General features: G+C 37.3%; 1 protein-coding gene across 1 annotated transcript in view; it reads left to right on the top strand.

The window, feature by feature from the left end:
- Positions 1-21,158, top strand: part of TRHDE (thyrotropin releasing hormone degrading enzyme) — a 206,747-nt gene that overhangs the window by 26,135 nt on the left and 159,454 nt on the right. Inside the window, exon 3 of the mRNA XM_026052784.1 lies at positions 12,165-12,291. Within this exon, the coding sequence (XP_025908569.1) occupies positions 12,165-12,291 (127 nt within the window). The remainder of the gene's footprint in view (positions 1-12,164; positions 12,292-21,158) is intronic.

Genomic DNA, 21,158 nt, shown 5'->3' with positions numbered 1-21,158 from the left:
CCTAATTCTCTTCAACGTGTTACACGCAGGTTGGTGTGTCAATAGGCGGCATGGAATGCTTCCAGCAGTGATTTGAATACATTATTGATAGATAAATGTCTCCTCGCTGATTTATTTTCTCTAGTTGAAATGCTCCTTCTGGCCATGGGTTTGTCAGAGGGTAGCTGTGCGAAAGTGTTTGGATACTCTCACCTTTGGCTGTTTGTTTTGTTCTGTGGATTTGAAGGGTTCTTTATAGTATTTAAAATATACCTTTTAAAATATTTGGTCAGAGTCAGAAATGGATCTTGCAGAGAAGCTTTGTAAATGGATTTTAGTGAATGTCCATGTGAAAAATYTGATTTCTTGTTTCCCTATTTTATGGTTTATGGATTTTGCTTTTTTACTGGCCAAATTATGTGGGTTTTTTTTTGTTCTGACAAGTTTTTAGCCTAAAGGAACTTGCACTCTGGAATACTAATAGGGTTGCTGCTCTTATTGATGTTGCCCTGTTTTGTTTTTACTATGTAAAAGTCAGAGCACAAAATTTCCAACAAAATTTGCGTATTTTTCTTCTCCTAAGGACTAGATACAGTTTTCCAAAACGTACTATGCATCCAGCACAATTCAAAGACTTGTCTACAAAACAATGATTTTCCTTAATGCCAAAAGATTTGAAAAGATGCTGAGTATTTTAAGGCATTGGTTGGTTTATCCTGCAAATAATTTTTCTATAAATTTTTCTTCTAACTCAGAAGATACTTGTCTTTCCTGATTATCTCTGTAATTATAAGATAATGCGTTGTGTAGATTCAGTTGAGCTCACAGATAATCTACGCTCCACTTTTCCTAGGACTGTATTTTGTCATTTATTACAGTTCTTTTGTTTTTTCATATAGATGAAGATTTTCAACTGCAGGCATATGATGAATATGGAACTCCACCTGCCTTTCCACTCTAGTTGTGTTATATTTATGGGAGACGTTATTGATATGCCCCAGCAATCATAGTCTTTGGATAGTCCAGTATAATCTGCCTCTGTTTCCTACCTACCTTTTCTATTATGGTCTAGACAGAGATATTGCTTTACTTGTTAGATATTCTGTAGGATACTTTTTGTAGTAATCTATTAAAATAACTTAKTTTAAGTGAATAATAAAATGCTGAATTGCTGAATTGCCTTAGAAGAATAGTTGGTTGGACAAATGATATGTGGATACGGGATGGCTACTGTGAGATACAATTGAAAAGGTAAATCTCAATTTTCAGAATGTCTTCTGAAGAAGAACAATTTCAGGGACCCAGGTGCACTGCCTGGGATATAGACATCTTTCAGGAATAATAATTTGATGATTTGCAATGGAAAGTTCTATTCCCATCTCTTCTTCAAACTTTCCTACTGATAGCAAGCCCATCTTTCTTCATTCTTCATTTTTAAACTGGAGGAAACAACAGTCAATTTTCACTTAGTTTTCTCTGTTTCTTTTAGACCACAAAGCTCTGAGGGGAATGGTCAACCATTACTTCTATTTATGTTCCCTACTTAGCACAGTGGAACCTTCTTATCATGTTGACAGGCATGAGACACTGATGAAATGTAAATCGGCAGCAATAATAGTTACAGCTTATCATTTCAAAAGACTTCACTCTAAGGTAACTTCAGTATGTTGTAACAGAGCCAAGTGAAATCAGTTGCACTCCATAGCTGCTGAATGTTGTTCTTAGCACTGCTCTTAAACATATGTACCTCTGTTTTTACCCAAGAGTGGGTAGAATATTATTTYTGGTATGTGGTGTGAATGCTTCAACGATAAAATAGCTGGTGGAAAATACTCTGTATAGAACAGCTCTTGGGAACTGTCATCTGATCCCAGTCAAACTGAAAAGAYGGGAAATCGGCCTAGACCTATGGCATAGTAGTGTTTTTCCCTAGAGAAAAAAAATATGTTCTCATATCATTTCACCACTAATGTTGTGATACAGATTTTTTGTATGTAAAACAGAAATAATGTAAATATTTGTGTTTAGTTTCTTAAAGCTTTATTGATTTTCACCTTCTTCAGAGAGCTGGGAGACCGTTTACCTGAACCATTTAGGCACTGAATTCCCTGCTAAGTTTTTCCTCTGACTTGGAAATTCTTCAGCAACTCAGATGTACCTCTGTGCAGCCTGTGAAGGTCCTCTCTCCTCTCTGCACATGTTGTTGGCTCTAACGCTTGCCTGACAACGTGGGTGGTTGGGCCAGGAGACTGGACTGCCTGGTTGTTGTCCTTGGGTTGGCAGAGTTGGCCAACTCCTCTCATTGAAGACTCACTGCCCATATGAGCATTAGTGCTGAAGTAAAGAAATAAGCACGACTACTTGGCTTGGGTGTTAGGTGACAGGACCATGGCAATCCTAGTTGCCTYAAGTGGCCATGAAATGGCATTCTTAATTAAATTTGCTACACATTTGTTGTTACATATTCATTTTCTGTGCCTGAGCCATTTCAGCAAATGATACAGAAAGCCACAGTGCTCTAAACTAATATGACACTGTGGTTAGTGGCATAGTCAGTATTTTATCTTGTGCCTGCTGAATATTGACTGGATTTATATGTGAGTGCAGCTCATTAACTTTCTAGAGTAATTTAGGATCTCTTCTCATGTTACAAAATGCCGCATGTCTGCATGATGGTTTGCCTCCTAGTGAAATATATAGTTGCACCTTTGCTTAATCAGTCAGGCAACATTTGCTGTTCTTTTTGTTCAGAGAAGAAACTGATGTGACAACTAGATCTTTCTTGGGTAGAATCCTGTTTATTTAGAAAGCAAGTGCTCAAAACTCCCCCTTTTGACACTGCTGAAAATACAGTTCAATTTCATTGTATAATGTTGCTCATTTTCTCTCCGTTAGCTGGAAACCCAGAAGTTTCTTCCATTTTGTGTTCCTTCAGGGTCATGCTACAAGCTTTTATCCTGGAACATCTGCTGCATTTGTTCAAAGCCAAATTCCCCTTGCCCTGCAACAATATTCAGGCACCTCCCATGTTCACATTTAATCTCCAGTGAAAKCTCCCTACCAATATAACTCTAATCACGATCATTTCTTTCATATAAACTGTACTCTTTAGTGATGATCTTTGCTATTTTAAATGGGTTATTAAACCAACYTAATCTGTCTTGAATAACGATGCAAATATTATGTTTGTTTACTTAAAAATTAAGTCCTACACCATCACTAGTAAGATAATGTTTTTCATTAGATATTATTAGGTCACTGAACTTGCTTGGTTTTGAGCTTTTTTTTTTTTTTAAATCCAAACTCTAATAAAATATTTGTGGCTATAATTATATCCAAAAAGACTCCAGTGCATTAGTGTGTGAGAGTGCTCAGAATGTGGAGGGAAGGGGGCTCCACAGGAGCTGTCCCTTTGGTATTCAGTGAACACCTTTAATTACCATGCAGTCTCTTTTGGGTATTGTCCCTGATAATGAATAGGAGATTGAAACAAGGCAGTTTTTATCATTTCTTCCCATTATCAGGTTTAATGATGTTCACTGCAGCAGACTTGATGTTTCACTGTACCTGCTTCTTTCTCTCCTTCACTCAAAAGTATATCCTGTCATTCTGCCCCCAAGCCCTTTTCTGAAATACCCTTAGTTGTAAAATTTATTACATTTGATCACCATAAAACTTGTGGAGTTATGCATCTGTGTGAAACAACTCATATTCTTTCCTAGAGCAACAAGGCTGCTTGCTTAAATAGAGAAGACCATGTCAAAGTGTTACTGCCTTTAAAAATCTATAAGATCTTGAAACTGCATCTTAAATGAGTTTTTTGTTTGCAAAAGTGACCGGGTAAGTGGCAGGTGGGGCATTGCATGCAGACATTTATTACTAGATTAAGTTTATGAACTTGAATGTTTGTGGACAACTTCAACTTTGTACACCTGGAATAGTTGTAGATTTTACATCTTAGATTTAAGAACTGATCAATCTGGGAATTGGGGCCTCTAACAATTTTGGATGGGTCTCCCCAGAACAATGCTTCATGTGCTGTCTGCTGGCTTTGAAGAATGGATTAAAGAATAAACATATTTCCCAGGGTGGTATTGCTGGCAGCTGATGTGCAGAAACATCTGTTTTGTAATGGGAAAGCACTTTCAGCTGCACTAGAACACCTGACAAAGTTGCACTTAATTCTGTTTGAAGTAGGTGAGAGGGGAAGCTCTATTTAAYTGTGCATTGCTATGTTGATACCAAGTTACCTAATCCATGTTTGGCTAAAAAGGAAAAAAAAAATTAAGATCATCATCAATCCTTTGCTCAATTGCTACTTGCTCCAGTCTTTTCAAACTTCAGTACAACACAGAGCAAAATAGACCAAGACGGAAAAAAATGTAAAGAGAAATCCGTGTGAAATCTGTCTGTATGGAGGCATGTGAAGGAGTGATTTGTGTAGTCATGTGTATGGGTATATTTGTCTGTGATATCAGATGGTGTTAATTGGGAGCTGCAGTTAGAGACATATCTTTTCCTGTCAGCAGCAAAGTTGGCCTTCTTGAAACTAATACTGCAGCAGAGAGACAGTAAATGGTTGTTACTGTGTAAATTCCATGTTAGGATGCTTACAAGAAGCTGAGAGCTATTCTCATAGCACGTGGGCTGTAAATCCTGGATTCAGGCAATGATTCTGTTTCTCATGTTCTGAATCATCAGTGGTCATGGCCGGAGTACTGCMTTGTAAGGGATTAGTTTTGTTCTTTTTCTCTGCACTGCTTAACAAGGCCTACTCAAATGGGCAGTCTAAAAACATGTGTTGTAGGCATTGCATCAGAATGGCTTGGTGAAGGTTGCTTTGCCAGAAGACTCCGGAACCCAAGGGTTGAATCTGTCTCCTCCAATAGCCTGATTTAAAGCCCCTGTAGTTAACAGGAATCATCCCATTCAATGGGTGTTGCATTAGGTCATTAGAGCCCAATGAGCCGTCTGTTTGCATGAGCTTTTTTGCAAGAGTGCATTGGTGCTCTTCATCCTCCTGGAGTCAGTGAGCTGTGGTTCCCCAGGGCATCAGTGAAGGCAGTGACTGCAGCTGGAGAGGTAGATCTTWAACATGAAAAACAGTATTAAAATTTTAAAGGAAAGAATCTTGTAGAATTAATWTATGTAGATCTTCAAAGCTTATGAAAATGAATCTAGTCATTGTTGGAGTAACTGTTTTAATAACTGAGTAATAACTGAGAGCATAAAAATATGTTGTGTTATCAAACAAGGTGAAATGGCTTTATAAAGATAACACTAGTGTAAGATGGAAGTTTTTCAAATGGGATACACTAAGAAAGAAGGTCAAATAGCAAATCATGTCCTTAAGAGCAGGCTTGAGATTTAGCTGTGGATATTTATTCTTAAGAGGTGAGCTGCAGTGTATGGCATGCTTCAGACTTGCAGAGATCACCTCCTGCAAGGGTCTTACTGCARCATCTGAGTTTCTGCCAAGTCTTGAAATTCCTTAATTTTCCTGGGAAGCAGACTGACAGGCTTCTGGCACCTCTAGCAAAGGGTATTAGTGTTTTCCTGTAGTGCCTGGGGGAAAACACACTTGGCTTCATTCTGTTTTCCCTTCATGTGTGGTGAATTCCTGCAGAGAGGAGAGACTGGACAATAGTCCCTTTGCAATTAGACATGTGTAAATAATATATTTTGACTTCTGTTACGGCCAAAATGATCAACTTMTTCCATATTCCTTCATCAAAGCAAACCAAACTGAAGCAAACCATGCATTGCCATCAAAGCAAACCAAAACCGAACAAAGCCTTCAGTTTGATCTGAACTATTTTAGYGAATGAGAGGAGAATGACTACAGTTTTTTTCCTTACAATCCTTCATTGCTTTCATCCTTTTTCATGTGTTTCAGTTTCGATACAAAAAATAAAGAGGAAGCTTATTTTTTAAAATGTCAAAATAAACTTGCTTCACTTTTTGTGAACGTCTTCTTCTGTTTATGGGCTGGAATTATTTTTAGTCTGCYGGAGAGATTTTAGTGAACTTAATATTAATCTGAAGTAAACATATTAACTGCTATTTTCAGTTAATACTTGGGAGGGCATTATTGAAGTCAAGATAAATAACATCCACGCTCCTCATCTACCCAATCAGTCATTCTGTTGTGGAAGTCCATCGTATTGGTTAAGCATGGTTTCCCATTTGTGAATCCATCCTGACTACTCCATTGTACTTAGAATATAACCACTAATTCACATTTTTTTWAAAACTCTGAAATAATAAGACAAGCCTTTTCTTTAAGTGTTAACTTTCTTCTTGATGAATAGTTTTTTATCTGCTGTAGACAGGAATATTTTTCTCATACACAGTAGTTAATAATCTTTGGTTAGATGTGATTTGTTCCAAATTCCTTACCCATTTCTCAACACATATCACAACTACCCCTCATTATGGGAGATGGCTCTCATTTTACAATCACTTTTATCTGTTCTGATGACCTGATATTACAGATATTTTTGAATTACTTTGACTTATTTTATGGAACCACTGCTGAAATACTAAAACAGACTGCAGAAAGTGTTACAGTAAAGTTATTTTTGAAGGTTACTTTTTGTTCACCAAGTGCTTTGGMCTAACTGTAGAAAAGTAGACTGTTGACGATTAATAACGATTACATGGTATTTGCCATACAACTTTMAGGATTATTTTAGATGGAGCTGATAATAATGTCAAATCCTTTCCATTCTGAGAATCTGATTTTGGTTATTAATATTTCTGAAAAGTCCTTCTGAGGGATTAATCACAACCAGTTGTAGCTAATTGTGRCTACTGTATTGTCTTTCTTTAATAGTTTCATTCTCTCCTCGTAACAAAAGAGAATACAGTTGCTGGCAAAGCATGTCTCAAAACTGCTACTACTGTCTGTGCCATGTAAGAACAACAGCATAGTCTAAATGTCAGAAGGGGATGTGGGTCTGAAGATGCCCTAGTGGCCAACAAGTTGACCATGAGCCAGCAATGAGCCCTGGACGTAATGAACTCCAGTAAAGATGATCTTCCCGAGCAATTGAGCCCTAGTGAGGCTCACAGCTGGAGTGCTGGGTCTATTTCTGGGCTTCTCAATGTGTGGAGGGTTAGGAGTAGCTATATGGAGCTACTGGAGTGGGTCTTGCAAAGGGCTGCTAAGATGATTAAGGGACTGAAGCATCTGTCCTATAAGGAGAAGTTGATGGAGATGGGGCTCTTCAGCCTGGAGAAGACTGAGGGGGATCTTATCAGTGTCTTTACATGTCTGAAGGAAGTTAAGAGGATGGAGACAGGCTCTTTYCAGGGGTGCCCAGCGATAGGAAGAGAGGTTATAGGCACAAGTTGAAACACAGGCAGTTCCATCTGAATATGAGGAAAGACTTTTCTCCTGTGAGGGGAATGGGTTGTCCAAAGAGATTGTGGAGTCTCCATCTTCGTATATACTCACAAGCTGTCTGCTTGAGCAGGGATTTCRAACTAGATGATCTGCAAAGATTTATTCCAAACTCAGCTGTTCKGTGGTTCAGACTGTCAGTCAGGCAAGAGATGAGGCTGAATGCCACCTTGAAATCCCTCCCTGCCTCTGTCACCAGAGTTTCTACACGATGCTGAGCAAATCACATAAACTGACACAGTCTCATTTAGTCCCTAATTGTGTGTTACTAATTTTCTTAATATCTGAACTAAGAAACCTGTGACCAGACTCAAAACTGTGCAGAGCTTTCATCAATGAAAAAAGAATTAATAGGAAGTGTGCTTTAATGGTGCGCCATAAAAATGTTAAGTATACTTGACAGTCAAGAATATCCAGATAGGCATCAACATTAGWCTTGGACTCTCTTTTTTCTCAGTTTTCTAACATAAAAATAAAAGTGCTGCCTATTCTTGCTAAGGTTGTGAAAAAAAAAAATCATTAATATTTGCAAGGCACTAACATACTGTGAAATCACCATATGAATAACCCAGAAGATTTTTCTTTAGTTTGATGAGTGGTAAATAAAACATGGAGCTAAACACCAAATAAGGAGGATAATAATGGTAAGAATAAATAAAACTAGTATCCATTTTGGAAGAGGCTGAAGATCTTCAGAAAAAGATAGCGTATGGTTAGGTATATGCATATGTAATCAAGAGTTGTATCCCAGTACAGGTATGCAAGAGGAGGTTATGTGGGTTGCCTTAATACAAATACCTTTTCTTAACTCTGTCACGTTAGCTTTTAAAAATGTTTTTGTAGCTATTAAAGGCATACATTTATTTATTTATATTTATTTATTTAAATTTATTTTATTATTAAAGGCTTAAATTCCTAATATTACCTGTAGAGCTTCCTGCTGTAGAGGCTCTAGAGCACAGATCTCTCAGTTCAGTGCAGACATTCATAAGAATATAAGCACAGATCAGCAACTAATTATCATTGGTTTCTATAGAAGGTAAGATCCTGAAGTGGAATCCAGTGCATTTAATGCAGGTACCTAAATTTCATGTGTGCTTTAGATGCCTACTGAAGTGGTCTTCTTGAAGGTCACATCTTATGTTCTTAATTCAGKTTGGGAAAATAAACAGATACCTCTGAAGCTTTTGGGGAGAGATTCTGCAGGTTTAATTTTGATGCCCACACTTACTCTGAAGGTATCTTCCTCTACAAGCCTTCCAAGGCATCTTTCTCTTTGTACTGATTGTGGAGGGAACTTTGCTGGGAAGTGCGGACTGTGTATGTGAAACACAAGCTTAAGCTGGTACTTATTTAAGATAGACTGGACTTTCCTTTTGTATCAAGTCTTAAAAGGTATTCAGGTTTGTTGGTGTAAGCGTGTTTGTGAGATCTCATTAACGGWGCAGAAATACCTGAAAAAATAAGAAAATAATGCTATTTTAAAGTGATCTTTAGTACTGTAAGCCTTTTCCTTGTGAATAGCTCTTCAGCAGTGCCATTGCAGCCAGTGATGAATTAYGCACCTAAGCTGGAATCCTATTTATCTTTCATAGCAGAAAGCATATTACTTTTATTTCTGCAAGTCTGATGCTACAGAAAATCTTCTGTTCCTTCTTCTTATTTAAATTAATGTAAAATCAAGTTCTCAGTGTAGTGATCAGCCTGTGGGCAAAGTATATAATAATTATGTCTTATTGTTCAGTCCAACCATAGTGATAAAGTAACACAACCTATCTGCATTTTGAAGTGAAACCAGTAAACAAAAAATAATTTTATGCTAAACACACAAATCGCATATCTTAATCTGCATTCTATTTGATTTGCTTAAGCTCCTCATTAGAGCAGCATCTAAAAACTCCRTAGCTTTTGCTGTTTAACTCTGAATATTCCTATAAACTAAGGAAATAATATAATCTTCATTTTATGGACTTAGAAATAAAGCATGAGCTAGATAAGCCAAGCTCCTTTAAAGGACATCAAAGGTTGGGACCTTCAGCTTCAAGCTTTTAGTTGCTAGGCCTCAGATTGGACTCTTGACCAAATCCTGTGTATAGTAAATGATGGAGACAGCTCAGAATGTGTAATCCAAAATAGCCAGGAAGGTGATGAGTGTCAGAGGTCCCATGCCATTCACCTCTGAAAAACAAGAGAGCCTTTTCAGAGGCCAGGATGATGCTGAGATGGTAACCATTAAAAATCTTTCATGAATTTTGTATTAAAAGGTTGTTGGGTCAAAGGCAGAAGCACACTCAGTTCCCAAGGGTCTGTCTTCCTTAATGAGTGCCTCCACTGCCTGCATACCTTTCACGCTGTCATTTCCCTCCATACTCTTTCCACATAGAATTTTAAGTTGTTTAATGAAAAGTGGCACCTGCTCAACATGAAGGACACTGCACCTTTTCTTCAGAGAAGCTATAGCGAAGTGTTTGGGGACATGTAAGCTCTTGAGACATGTAAACTTGAATTTCTTCAGAGTGTGGAAGAAACTGAGCTACGTGTTTTGGGCAAGTGCATTTCTAGATGGCTGGCATGCTTTGGAACTGCCACATCAAAGCACTTAAGAGACTTGGGCAAAGTTAATTTTTTARCTGTGTTCAAGTTTGGGAGTGATCTTAGTGTTGGGCTGTTGAGTCAGAGAGACACAGGGAAACATTACAGCCAAATCTAAACATCTTCAACGTTAGACAGGTGGCAAATGAAAGCTTGYAATATTGAGATTCTTGGGGTTTGATACCTGTGCTGTATCCCAGGTGCACTTCTCTGCTTTTTGCTGAAAGGTACACATTATAATACTATAAATTGAACCCATTTTTTTTCTTGTATGTGTCTGTTGAATCACCATTTTATCTTCCTATTTGTTGTCCTGTCCTGTCCCTTAGTAGGGCCACATTTTGACCACTGCCTCATAGTTACTTTTTTTTTTTTTGTTTGTTTGTTTGCATACCTGACTGGCCCTCTTTTTCTCCCTACTGCTTTGCAGATACAGTCTACTGTGACAAGAAAGTAATTATACRAAGTTGTGTGTGAAGGTTAAATGATACAGAACAGTGTTCATCACAATACAAATTGTAATTCTTACCGTCATTCCAAAAATGAAAGGTTTCAAGGTGTTTGACTTGGAATCTCTGTGTTTAATCTTTATTTGATTCAAATATGTATTTAGTTTAAAAGAAGGAAGCAATGACTAGAAATAGTGACTTGGAGGAGTTCAGGCAATGGTTTATCTGTTTTCAGGCAGTGATTGAGCACTCTGCTTTATTACGTCTCACTAGGTTATACTGTTACCTGTTTAACTTTAGAAATCATGACTGTGCACTGAGTCTGTAGTAAGACATAATAATAAAAAAAAAAAGGTGGCTCTGTATCAGGTAATAACAAGGGAAAATAACGTGTCTGAATACTCTAATTAAAGAGATAGTGGGTTAAAGCAGAGCTGATGGGTAAAATGTATTGAAGTTTAGTATCTGGTTTCCACATGGGTAACTGAACTAGCTCAAGAAATGAACAATAAATCAACCTTTGGTAATGACTTCGCTAAAGACAAAAATCTCATTGGATTTTTTAGTCCATTTTAAAACATTTCAAAACTGATATTTGTGCTTCATATTTGCCTTGACATTTTCAGGTTTCCATCCTACTGCTTTTCTCAGGCTCCTGGGTAGGATTTAATCCTATCACAGAAAGTATTACAGACTCAGATATTATTATTAGGACTGGCATTTTGTGGAGTATTGTTTGTATCAAATGGGTCATTATGTATTTGAGGAAGCAGGAACAGACCTTCCACCACTTTTGTTAGAGATCCAGCAGGGACTTTTCACCACCTGCTTGTTAGCTGCAGCCATCAGACTGTGTAAGGAGGAGATATGAAAAACTGCCCTTCTTTTTAGCCTTTTCTTGGTTGACAAATGCCACTAGCTGCATGTCATCTTTCCAGCAAGCAGACATTAAGGGATGTGAGGATGGGGAATAATGAGGAAACGATTATGTGGTACTCTCTACTACCTTATTCATCTGAACAGGGACTGTTTCTGTTTGYCTTGGTGCTCCATGCGGTCAGATGCCTGAGTTGTTTTGTACTGAACACATCAGAATGTGACTTGGCTAAGCAGCTTTAACTTACTGCTTTGTGAAAACAGAGGCCTGGAGCAATCATGGAGGGTTTCAGAGATGTTAATTGTTTGTGTGCAGGAATGAGCTTATAAATGGTTGTTTTTGCAGTCTTATGTTGCTCATCGAGGCTAACTGTGTMACTGCCAGAAAAAGAGAAGGGAGAATGATTATTTTCTCTTCTTCACAGTCTACTAATATTTTCAGGGCTCGATATAATGTGGCTTTAACAAACCGTGAACTTCTCTCCTACTGAGTGACTGCACCCTGCCTACATTCAGAATAGGCAGAGAACCATTATACTAATCCACTCTACCATCATATCTCTAGCAAACACATGTAAGTGATTGCTTTGAATATTTATTTTGATGCAAGGAGTGTTAAGTCCTTTATTTGGCAACATAAACAAATAGGAGATTTTAACTTTCTCAACTTCGTAACATTAATTGAGTTCTGTTTTTTTTGTTTTTTTCCAGCTACAGTGTGCTTTGACAAATGTACAAGAGCCACATTTGGCTTTCAGAATAACCCTACCACCTCACAGCAACCTTAGAGTATTCAGCTGTGCAGTTAGGGTAGGTTGTGTAGGAGCTGAAATGACCAATCTTTTGCTTTGTTTTTTTAACAGGTACGATTATACGCAAGACCTGATGCAATCCGGAGAGGATCAGGGGACTATGCTCTAAATATCACACGGAGACTCATTGAATTTTATGAAGATTATTTTAAAGTGCCCTATTCCCTGCCAAAATTAGGTAAGGTTTCCCTTAGAACATGAAGCTTACCCAGAAAATGGGAAATTAAGTCACTTTTCTTAAGAAAACCTAAGTTTTTGAAGGAAGGGATGTTTTGGTTATTTTAGAAGGATTGGTAAGCAAGGATATTTTCAGCTTTCCAGCAGAAGGGAAGCCAAATTGTTCCTTCTTCAACCTTTCACTGAAAGAAGCGGCAAGCAGACTACTTAAATGTATTAGGTGGTGAGACTCTAGGAAAAGAATGTGCTTTCATTAACTACGTGGTAGAATTGGTTTGTTTTGAAGAATTTATGGCTCAACTTTAGACAGAGAGCAAAATTGGAAATATCTGTGGAAACTGGAAACCTGCAATACTGTAAGGCAATATTATGCTGGTTTGTATAGTTTATTAATTATGATTAGTATGTGGTTAAATATGTGATTGTTACTTACGGAGGAGAATGACTACAAATTTATCTTGCTACTCAGATCACCTCAACATAACAGATTTCAATTCTGGGTTTTTTTTTTTTTTAATTATTTCTTTTACTCTTCCCTTTCATAGCGGTCATTTGCTGTCCAACACACTGGATTATTTCATATTACACCCTTTGTCCTTGAGAGCATGTTTGATCAAGATCCATAAAACCCTGCTGCTCAGCAGCAGGAAGAAAGTTTGTATTTGGTCAGAAGTGTTAGAGTTGGAACCACAGGTGATTCTCCAAGGAACTCAGGACCTATTACATTAAATTCCTCATCTGCTAGGTAGCTTTATTAGTCTTAAAACTAGTGGGGTAGGAAATAGATAAAGAAGTTGATGTTGCTAGATGAGGATGTTGCATGAATTTTTATAAGAATGTTGTGGCCTTTGTTTCTTGTTTCACGTGAGTGACCTATTTCCACACTTGAAAGGTCTACTTAGCTTGCAGACATGTAAGTTTTTCCACATTGTATTTTGAAGTGGAAGGTGCTTGTGTTGGATTTTAAACAGTTTTTGTGTGAATTTAATTAAAAAAAAGGTCAGATCTTCAAAAAAGAAGTTTTCTCGAACTCTGTAAACTATAAACGTTAGCTAAAAATCASGGGAAAGTAAGGCACTGGATTTTATTTAAATCTGAAAAGACATGCAGCAGGATTTTTGATTGTGTTTCTATGGCTGGTGAATGCAAAATAAATTTCTGTATTTCTAGGGCATACTCAGCTTTTATCCAGTTTGCAATGCACAGAACATTTTTTTAATATCTATAGACTTTCTTTTCTTACAAGGCTTGTCAACACCAAGAATAGTTTCCCTCTGGGGARTGATTAAGCATTCTAGAACTCTTTGTTTTCACTGAACCTGTCTCCTGCTATCCTCACTGGATGGCTCTTTATTCTGGGTTGCAAGAGACAGTGTAGCAGTCCACCCCTCACACCGAAACATTCACAACTTCGAGTCACAACTTGTGGAGTTTGAAGAGTTCCAAGATATCAGGCTTCCTACAACAGGTGGTAAATCTGTGAAACTGCTTGTCAAAAGATATTCTAGGTGAGATGGTTTACATGGGTTTGAGTGGAGAAATGGACAGGTTCTCAGAAAAGAGCTTCACCGGAGAAAATTCCCTGGTCTGAAAATTCGGAGAGTACATATTTCCCAGTTCTTCCTCTTTCTTGAACATCTCTTTACGGCCACTACTGGAGAGCAGGATACTGAGCTAGAGGCATCTGAACTGATAGGACGATTTGTACATTCATGGTCTTCTAGTTTCTACAATGTTTCTACTAAAGGACCATGAAATATCTGTACAAGAATACTCTATGTACAGAAACTGGAAAACTTTGTAAGGTTCTAACTATGACACTTATCTGTGTGGTTTTTTTTTCTTTTTTTTTTTTTTTTTTTACGTGTGTGTGTGATGTGCAAATGTGAATTGCTGTGATTTTTTTTTTAGTTTCTGAGTCTCAGTTTTCTTGAGCAAAGCGCTGTCTTCTTCTGTGATCGAGAGCTGGGAAGAGAATTGGGGGGAACCTAGGCTTGGATTGTTGCTCTTCCAGTTTAGGCTTAGAATAGGCYGCTCTTACATTCCCTGATACTGTCCTGAAAGATGGTAGTATGAACAGTTGGTGAATCCACTTTGGGACATAGCAGCACATGTTACAGAAGGGTGAAAATAAATTCCCTTGCTGTTTTGTTTTGAGGCCTTTGGAGATAGATGAATATTTCATTTATAAGTATTAAAATGTACATGAGCACTATGGTGTTAAAAATCTTTTTAAAAAATTTTAAAAATATTTTTTCTAGACTTTGAGAAGTGTCTTTTATGGAGAATTGCTACAGAGAAAACTTTGGAGTTATGTCTGATACGTTTTATATCTTTTTCTTACAGGCATGTTCAAGGTACTAATTACTGCACATACTTGTTTGTGCCAAAATGATACATTCTTGTATTCATTATGCAGCACAGAATGCTATTTAAAGTTGTGAATGCAAACTCGGAAAGTGATTTTTCAAGGAATTCAATGATACATGCACAATGGAAGACAAAATTGGACCATTAACATTTGCTCTTTGGGTATTTCTGGAGAACAGGATTCAATTTTTAGAGTGTATCACTGAAAAATTAAAGGTGTTTTTTTCCTCTGATGTAAGAAAATGCTCAACCATATAAAGAATTAAAATTCAAAGGGAAAACATTTTGACTTTTGTAGGAAGCTTCTGGGCATCTGCTGTTCCCTCCTTGTTGGCAGTGCGTATTTTGATGAAAGATAGTGCTCTTTCTGTGGGAGGTGTTGGAAGCATGGAATAAAGTTGTTGGGATGCTTCTATAGGATGGTCAAAAGACTTGCAGTGAGTGCTAGTGATTAACTGTTCATTTAGACTGAATTGCTCTACTGTTAGACTCATTCTTTGATTTATTTCTGACCTGTTCACTGCGATATTGTCTTCCTTCACTGCTTGGTCTTGCATCTTCTTCATCCACATTCTCTCCTCTTTCCTAMTTCTCCTTCCTCCTCCTTTTTCCCTGTCTCTGTCACTCTCTCTAGTATGGACCTAATTCCAGATACATGCCTGCTTTCTCTGATTTAATTCTGCTAGAAGTTTAACAATTCCTGCCCCTCTACTTTGTACCCTGGGAGGTGGCCTCTTTCTGTCATCTTCCCAAACTCTGACCTGCTATTATGTAAAAAATAAATATTTAATTCTTCTATCTCCATGTATAAATGAATACAATAATACTTTTTACTTTTCTTTAACAATAGTTGAAAATGATTGTCATTTTTTTTGTTTGGTCCTGATCAAGAGATTGCCAACCTAAAGATGTAAGAAATACTGATCAGAGACAGATCAGAGATAGGCACGCCAAAGTGCTCACAGTTTCATTGTGTTCTTGTGGAATCCAAGCTGTACCTTATATGTGAGCTATATACAGTCGTCTTGAAAGACATCTAGACTCTCTACTGAGAGGGAATCCATCACAACTCTGTAGGAGAGAGGAAAGGAATGAAAATGTTTATTAAGTCAAGACTCTGAAAGTCTTTTGAATACAGTGTTTGGAGTAGAGAATAATAAAGAGGCATGGAAACAAGATGCTCTGGAAGTGGGAYGCATGATTTCTGCAGTGAGGCAGGGTGGGAGTGTAGGCATCAAGGGCTTGGTTCATGTGCCTRAACTGGTGCTGTTTAAAATGTCTTAGAGTCTCCTGAAGAGCCCRAGCTGCTGATTCTGCTGGCCTACAGATGAGGGCCTGTTAGTCTGTGTCACCCTTGTCAGCCCCACATGGATACTTGAAATAATATTGAGCATCTCAGGTTACCAGTGGCATTTATCTGGGTTAGGCAGCAGAAYTGAAATTTCCTATTTTCTGTCATCAGCTGCTCAAAAAAAGCAGCTGTGATGGCTTTGCACGTGTGGCTCTCTCGACTGATACTGAGCACCCTTATTTTACTTGTACCATGACCTTTAAAGCTTTGTTTGGAGGCAGTTTTTTTTGCATGTGAGGGGATTTTTTTTTAGCATTTCTAATCTGTGCACACTTCAAACCAGCAACTAGTCAGGGCTCCAAAGGGAAAATTTCCATCTCCAGCCATAGGAGAAAACTTTTTTTTTTGGTTTCTCTGAGCAGTACTTTGAAGTATGTAAAGGAACAGTCACTTACTGCACAGAAACAATGAATAGGAAATTCAGTCCCTAGTATGATATTAAGAAAGAAAGGAAAAATAATATTTACTTAAGACTATTTCTTAATGTATTGTTCTAAACTATGTTAAATGCTAAGTYGATTCATTCCAGTAATTCCTATAATAGAGTTTGTATTGGGCACTGAAGCTGACTGGAAATTACGGGGAAGCTGATCTCTGGTGAGTTGGTGTGCAGCAAGCTTGAGTCTGATACTGGTTGTAGGAGGCAAGAAGAATTATGTATGGAAATAAAGCAGCTTTATATAGAATAAGATAAATCAGCTCTGGTAGAACTAATCCTCTTTTGAGTGAAATGTTTTCGTTATGCAGCTATTGTCCTCACATGTTAATTATGACCTGAATAATGCCCAACCTCTCGAACAAGAAAAGTGTTCAGATAGGAACATTATTGCCAGTCAGTCCACAGGGAAAAGAGAGGTGACCAGATCTATCCATATCCACACTGGCTACTCAGCTTATGAGATCAGAAAGCTTTTAAATGCTTAATTAAAGAAAAATAAGGAGAGAGAGATGGTGTTCTTATGGGAGTGTAATAGGATGTGGGACTATAGATGAGTTTGTGGAAAAGCCAGTGTTTTTTGAGCCATTTGAGTRCTTCACGTGCAATCCTTCATATGAATATAGCAACCTTTTTTTGTTCTAATCTGCTTTAAATAAGGACATGCAAGCAGTTAGYACTTATACAAAAGTGGATTTCTCTGAATTTTAGCAGTCTATAAACTGTGTCTAGTCTAAACTAGTTCCTTGATTTTCTTACCTAGTCTGAAACATAGGTCCCTCTAGAAAATGACTCATTTTATCATAAGTTAGGTGGTTTCAGTGGAAGGACATCTGCCGACTGGAGATGCAGGAAACAGAACTGACTGGTTTATATTTAATGCCTAATTTTTAAATGTCTAAAAGGAATATTTCTGCAGGACTTACCAAATGAGAAACATCTTTGACAGACACAAAAACTTCACAGAAATTTTAGAAATGATGAGGAAACTATGTGAACTTTTACTGATAAGAGAGGGTTAAATACTTAAAAGCACATGAAATCCATGGTGAAGTAGGTTTCATTATAGCTCTTTTCACTCTGCTCCAGCAGAGCTCTCATGCCTGATTGGTGTCTACTTTGAGGCTGCTCGTGATTGTCTTTTTGTTAGCTTAATCACACCGTTCTTGACCAGAAACGTTCAGTTATGAATGTCAGATTTTGAAAGGTAGTAATGACTTCTGCTATAAAATAGTTTTGCTGGAGCAGCAGCCCTCTTGACCAGGTCTTCTGAACTCAGGGATATTTTTAAAGAAGAAACCAGAAGATTGTGAGTAACTGTTGGAACTGAGAGAGTTTGTCAGAGACTTTCACCAGCAGCTAATACCTTAGCTTTGAATTTGTCTTAAAGAAGCATTGGTAGAAAGAAATTTTTGGCCTTGGCTCCACAATGAATTCCATTRGTAGACACCAGGAACCATGGCTTTGTGTGGTTATGAGCCGTGATAAATCTTTGATTATGATGGATCTTAAATAAGGACAATTTCAAGATCAAACCAGGTAACCTTCAGTTTGAGTCTAACCCAGCCATTCCAGGTAGAGTAGAAAGCAGAGGCGCTGTGCTATTTTTGGGCAGACTTGCTGTATTTGCTGCCTTATGAGCCCCAGCAATATCATAGTATTGTACTGATCACCATCATCATCATCATAAAATCCCATAAAAATATAGAACAGAGTACTTCATACTGTTCCACATCAAACAGCAATATAGATCAGTCAGATGTTTTTTTTTTTTTTGCATCTGCCATTTAACAATAGGACTGCTAAGAATTTTTTTTTGTGAATAGTTTTATCCTTTGGAGAATCATAGTGATACTTCTTTGTGGTACTGTCTTTTTGTTTGGTGTTGTGCTATTGTTCACTTGAAAAGCGAACAAAACTGAATTTCAGGCCACATTCAGAAGCAGATTCAAGTGAATTTAACAGGAGCTATAAATTATTACGATAGACCCTCTTTTCCAGTCTTGCTTCTGTACCAGTTTTAGCTCTGTCTCACTTTACGTTTGCTGAGCTCTGTAGGTTGTTGTCTTCAGAACTTTGTCTTAGGAGTATGATTTTATTTAGCACTAAACTTGGGGAGTAACACCAGAAAAAGCGATTTCCTTGGTTCAAGCAAGCTGAAGTCTTGGAAGACTTTTCTCATGCATCTTCTTCCCCTACTGCAAGCATATATGGTTTACCCAGCTCCCTGCCTTCCTGTGYTGAGTAAGTCTGGTATTTGAAGAACTATGAGGTGTATGTTTCAGGGTGCTTGTCTATAGTYTTAAATATACTAGTGCTTATTCAGAATCTCCAAATGTCTGGAATGACAACTTTTGTGCACAAGGAGTGAAAGACAAGAGCAAATGGTGATTTCAACAGGATGGATATTGTATCATTCCTTTTTTTCAGAGTCAACATTTCATTTCACAGCATTTTTGGAAATTTTGCTATCATTTGTAAGCTGATTAGGACATTGAAGAATATGCATTTTCACTGTTTTTCATATCAAATCATCATTAAACCTAACCACATTTTCAATTTTAGAAGAACTGTTGTTCTTTTGGTTAGTGCATTAGGCTGTGCAGATGATATTGAGACAAAGTTTGTTTTCCACTGGTTTTAAGCGATCAAATTCATTACTTGGAGGAATAGAAGTTTTACTAGGCAAAAGTGATGAGAAAGCACTTTGCCTGCTGGCTCATTTAAATTGACTTGGGCTTGCCCTTGTTTATTTCCTGTGTTTAACTTTAAATGTGGTCGATATTTAAAGCTTTTGACCTCATTCATGTCTACTGTAACTCCAAAGTCACTCCTTATTAGGCCTAACAAAATAGGTCACTTTTCCTTCAATTCAGGTCTTCTGTGTAAGAGAGAAAATAGATAAGGGTATATGAATAACCCYCTCCCCCCAATTAGTATTTTTATTTTATTTCCTTATTTTTCTAATGCAGGCATCTCTATTAGTGATGTGTTGAGAGCTGCAAAAAAGCAACAAAATACTGATAATGTCCTGAATATTAGAAACAGAGTCTGTGTATGGATGTATAAAATGAGTTTCCACATTTTTCTTCTGTACTGTAAAAATACAGATACAGACATAAAGCAGATACATTTTCATATATCATCAAAGAGCTGAGGAGTTCCTTTCAAGAGATTATGACAGAGTCTTGAAAAAGATTATAGCGCATTAAAGTGGGACTTAAATAGGCCAGAGATTTCTGTTCATACAAAAGATGTGAAGAAATGTATAACTACACTACTGAATAAAAATTGTGCTAGTGTATAGATTCTGTTGGCTTGGTTATAAACCTTCCACCTGTACTAGTTACTTTCTGTAAGCTATTGAAATTCAAAAGGAGGCATGTACTTACCTTTTATTGCTTTTGCTAAGGATATTGTAACTGAAGAGATATCCTAACACATTGAATTATGCTACATTTGCAGCACCTTGCCTGAAGCAACTTCATTTTTGCATTAAAGAAATCAAAATGAAAATATTAAGACAGGTGAGCAGCTTTCATTTAAAAAAAAACCTGAGCTGTGACACTAAAGATCATTTTTTTCCCTGCATGCTGGTAAACTTCTTAAAATGTTATATGAACAATAMAACAATCATTTTATAAAACACTATGAAGATCTTGAAGATCCTGCTAAACTTACTTTCCCAGTTCTCCTTTTCTGTGTATAAATTTTCTTTTTYTAATTTGCTTAAATACTCTCTGCTTTTCTATCTAAAGCAAAATATTTCTAGATTCAGGATCAGTTCAGGAAATACTGCATTTTTTCACTACCTCTGATTTCTTTTTGGTAATGCTTTTTCCTCAGGAAAATACTTATCTATCAGAGTGATAGTATGCTTCAGAAAGTGCATGAAGCTCTATCAGCTCCCACTTTTCAATTCAAAAATATGTTCCTTGTGATATGCTACTCCTCACTGAAATTAAGTTCAGAAAATATTCTAGATTAGAGAAATCAAGTCACTTTTGTCATAGCATGTTCARCTTTGGGATGGCTTCCTGTTTTACATGCCTGGGTAGAGAAATTCAGAGCAGCTGCAAGGAAGATGAAAACAAGGTCAAGCCAAAGGGAAAAATATAGAAGGACATATGCAAGAAAGTAACTCAAAATCTGAAGGTCCTGGTCCTGGTCTTGGATTTGTGCAACTATTACTGTCTCTCTGAACAGCTTAGATGAAACTTTTGAAGCCTTCACCGAGTAGTCCCTCAGTGGGTGACTTTGTTCTTCATCCATCAGGTCTGCAACGAAGAGAACTCCTACAGGCAGCTTATGCAGGAGGTGGTTTGGTCTGTCTCTAACATTGTAACATTAACACAAACAGATTTCCTTTGAGTATCATGATATTAATGCACAAGTGYTTTGACAGAACATTAATTATGTTCTGTCTTTTATGAGACGACACCTAAACCGATAACCTCACTAGAATTTTTCATATGAGATTGTGTGAGGTATTTCTATCATCATGGTACCTAAGCATTTCCTAATCATTACTGACAGTTTCAACGTAGTGCATCTTGTAAATGGAGAAATAGCACCCTGTTGTAGTACTGTTTAGAAGCATAGCTGGAAAACTCCAGCTCGGATTTTTAGCTCCTCACACCTGTATAAAATTCAGTTGTCAGATGAGATTTGAGTATCGATTGAAGCAAAAAGAAAAACAGAATACAGTTGG

Source organism: Nothoprocta perdicaria, unplaced genomic scaffold, assembly GCF_003342845.1.
Source record: "Nothoprocta perdicaria isolate Ctin4 unplaced genomic scaffold, notPer1 scaffold_91, whole genome shotgun sequence".
NCBI classification, from domain to species: domain Eukaryota; kingdom Metazoa; phylum Chordata; class Aves; order Tinamiformes; family Tinamidae; genus Nothoprocta; species Nothoprocta perdicaria.
This window is presented reverse-complemented; position numbering and strand designations above follow the sequence as displayed.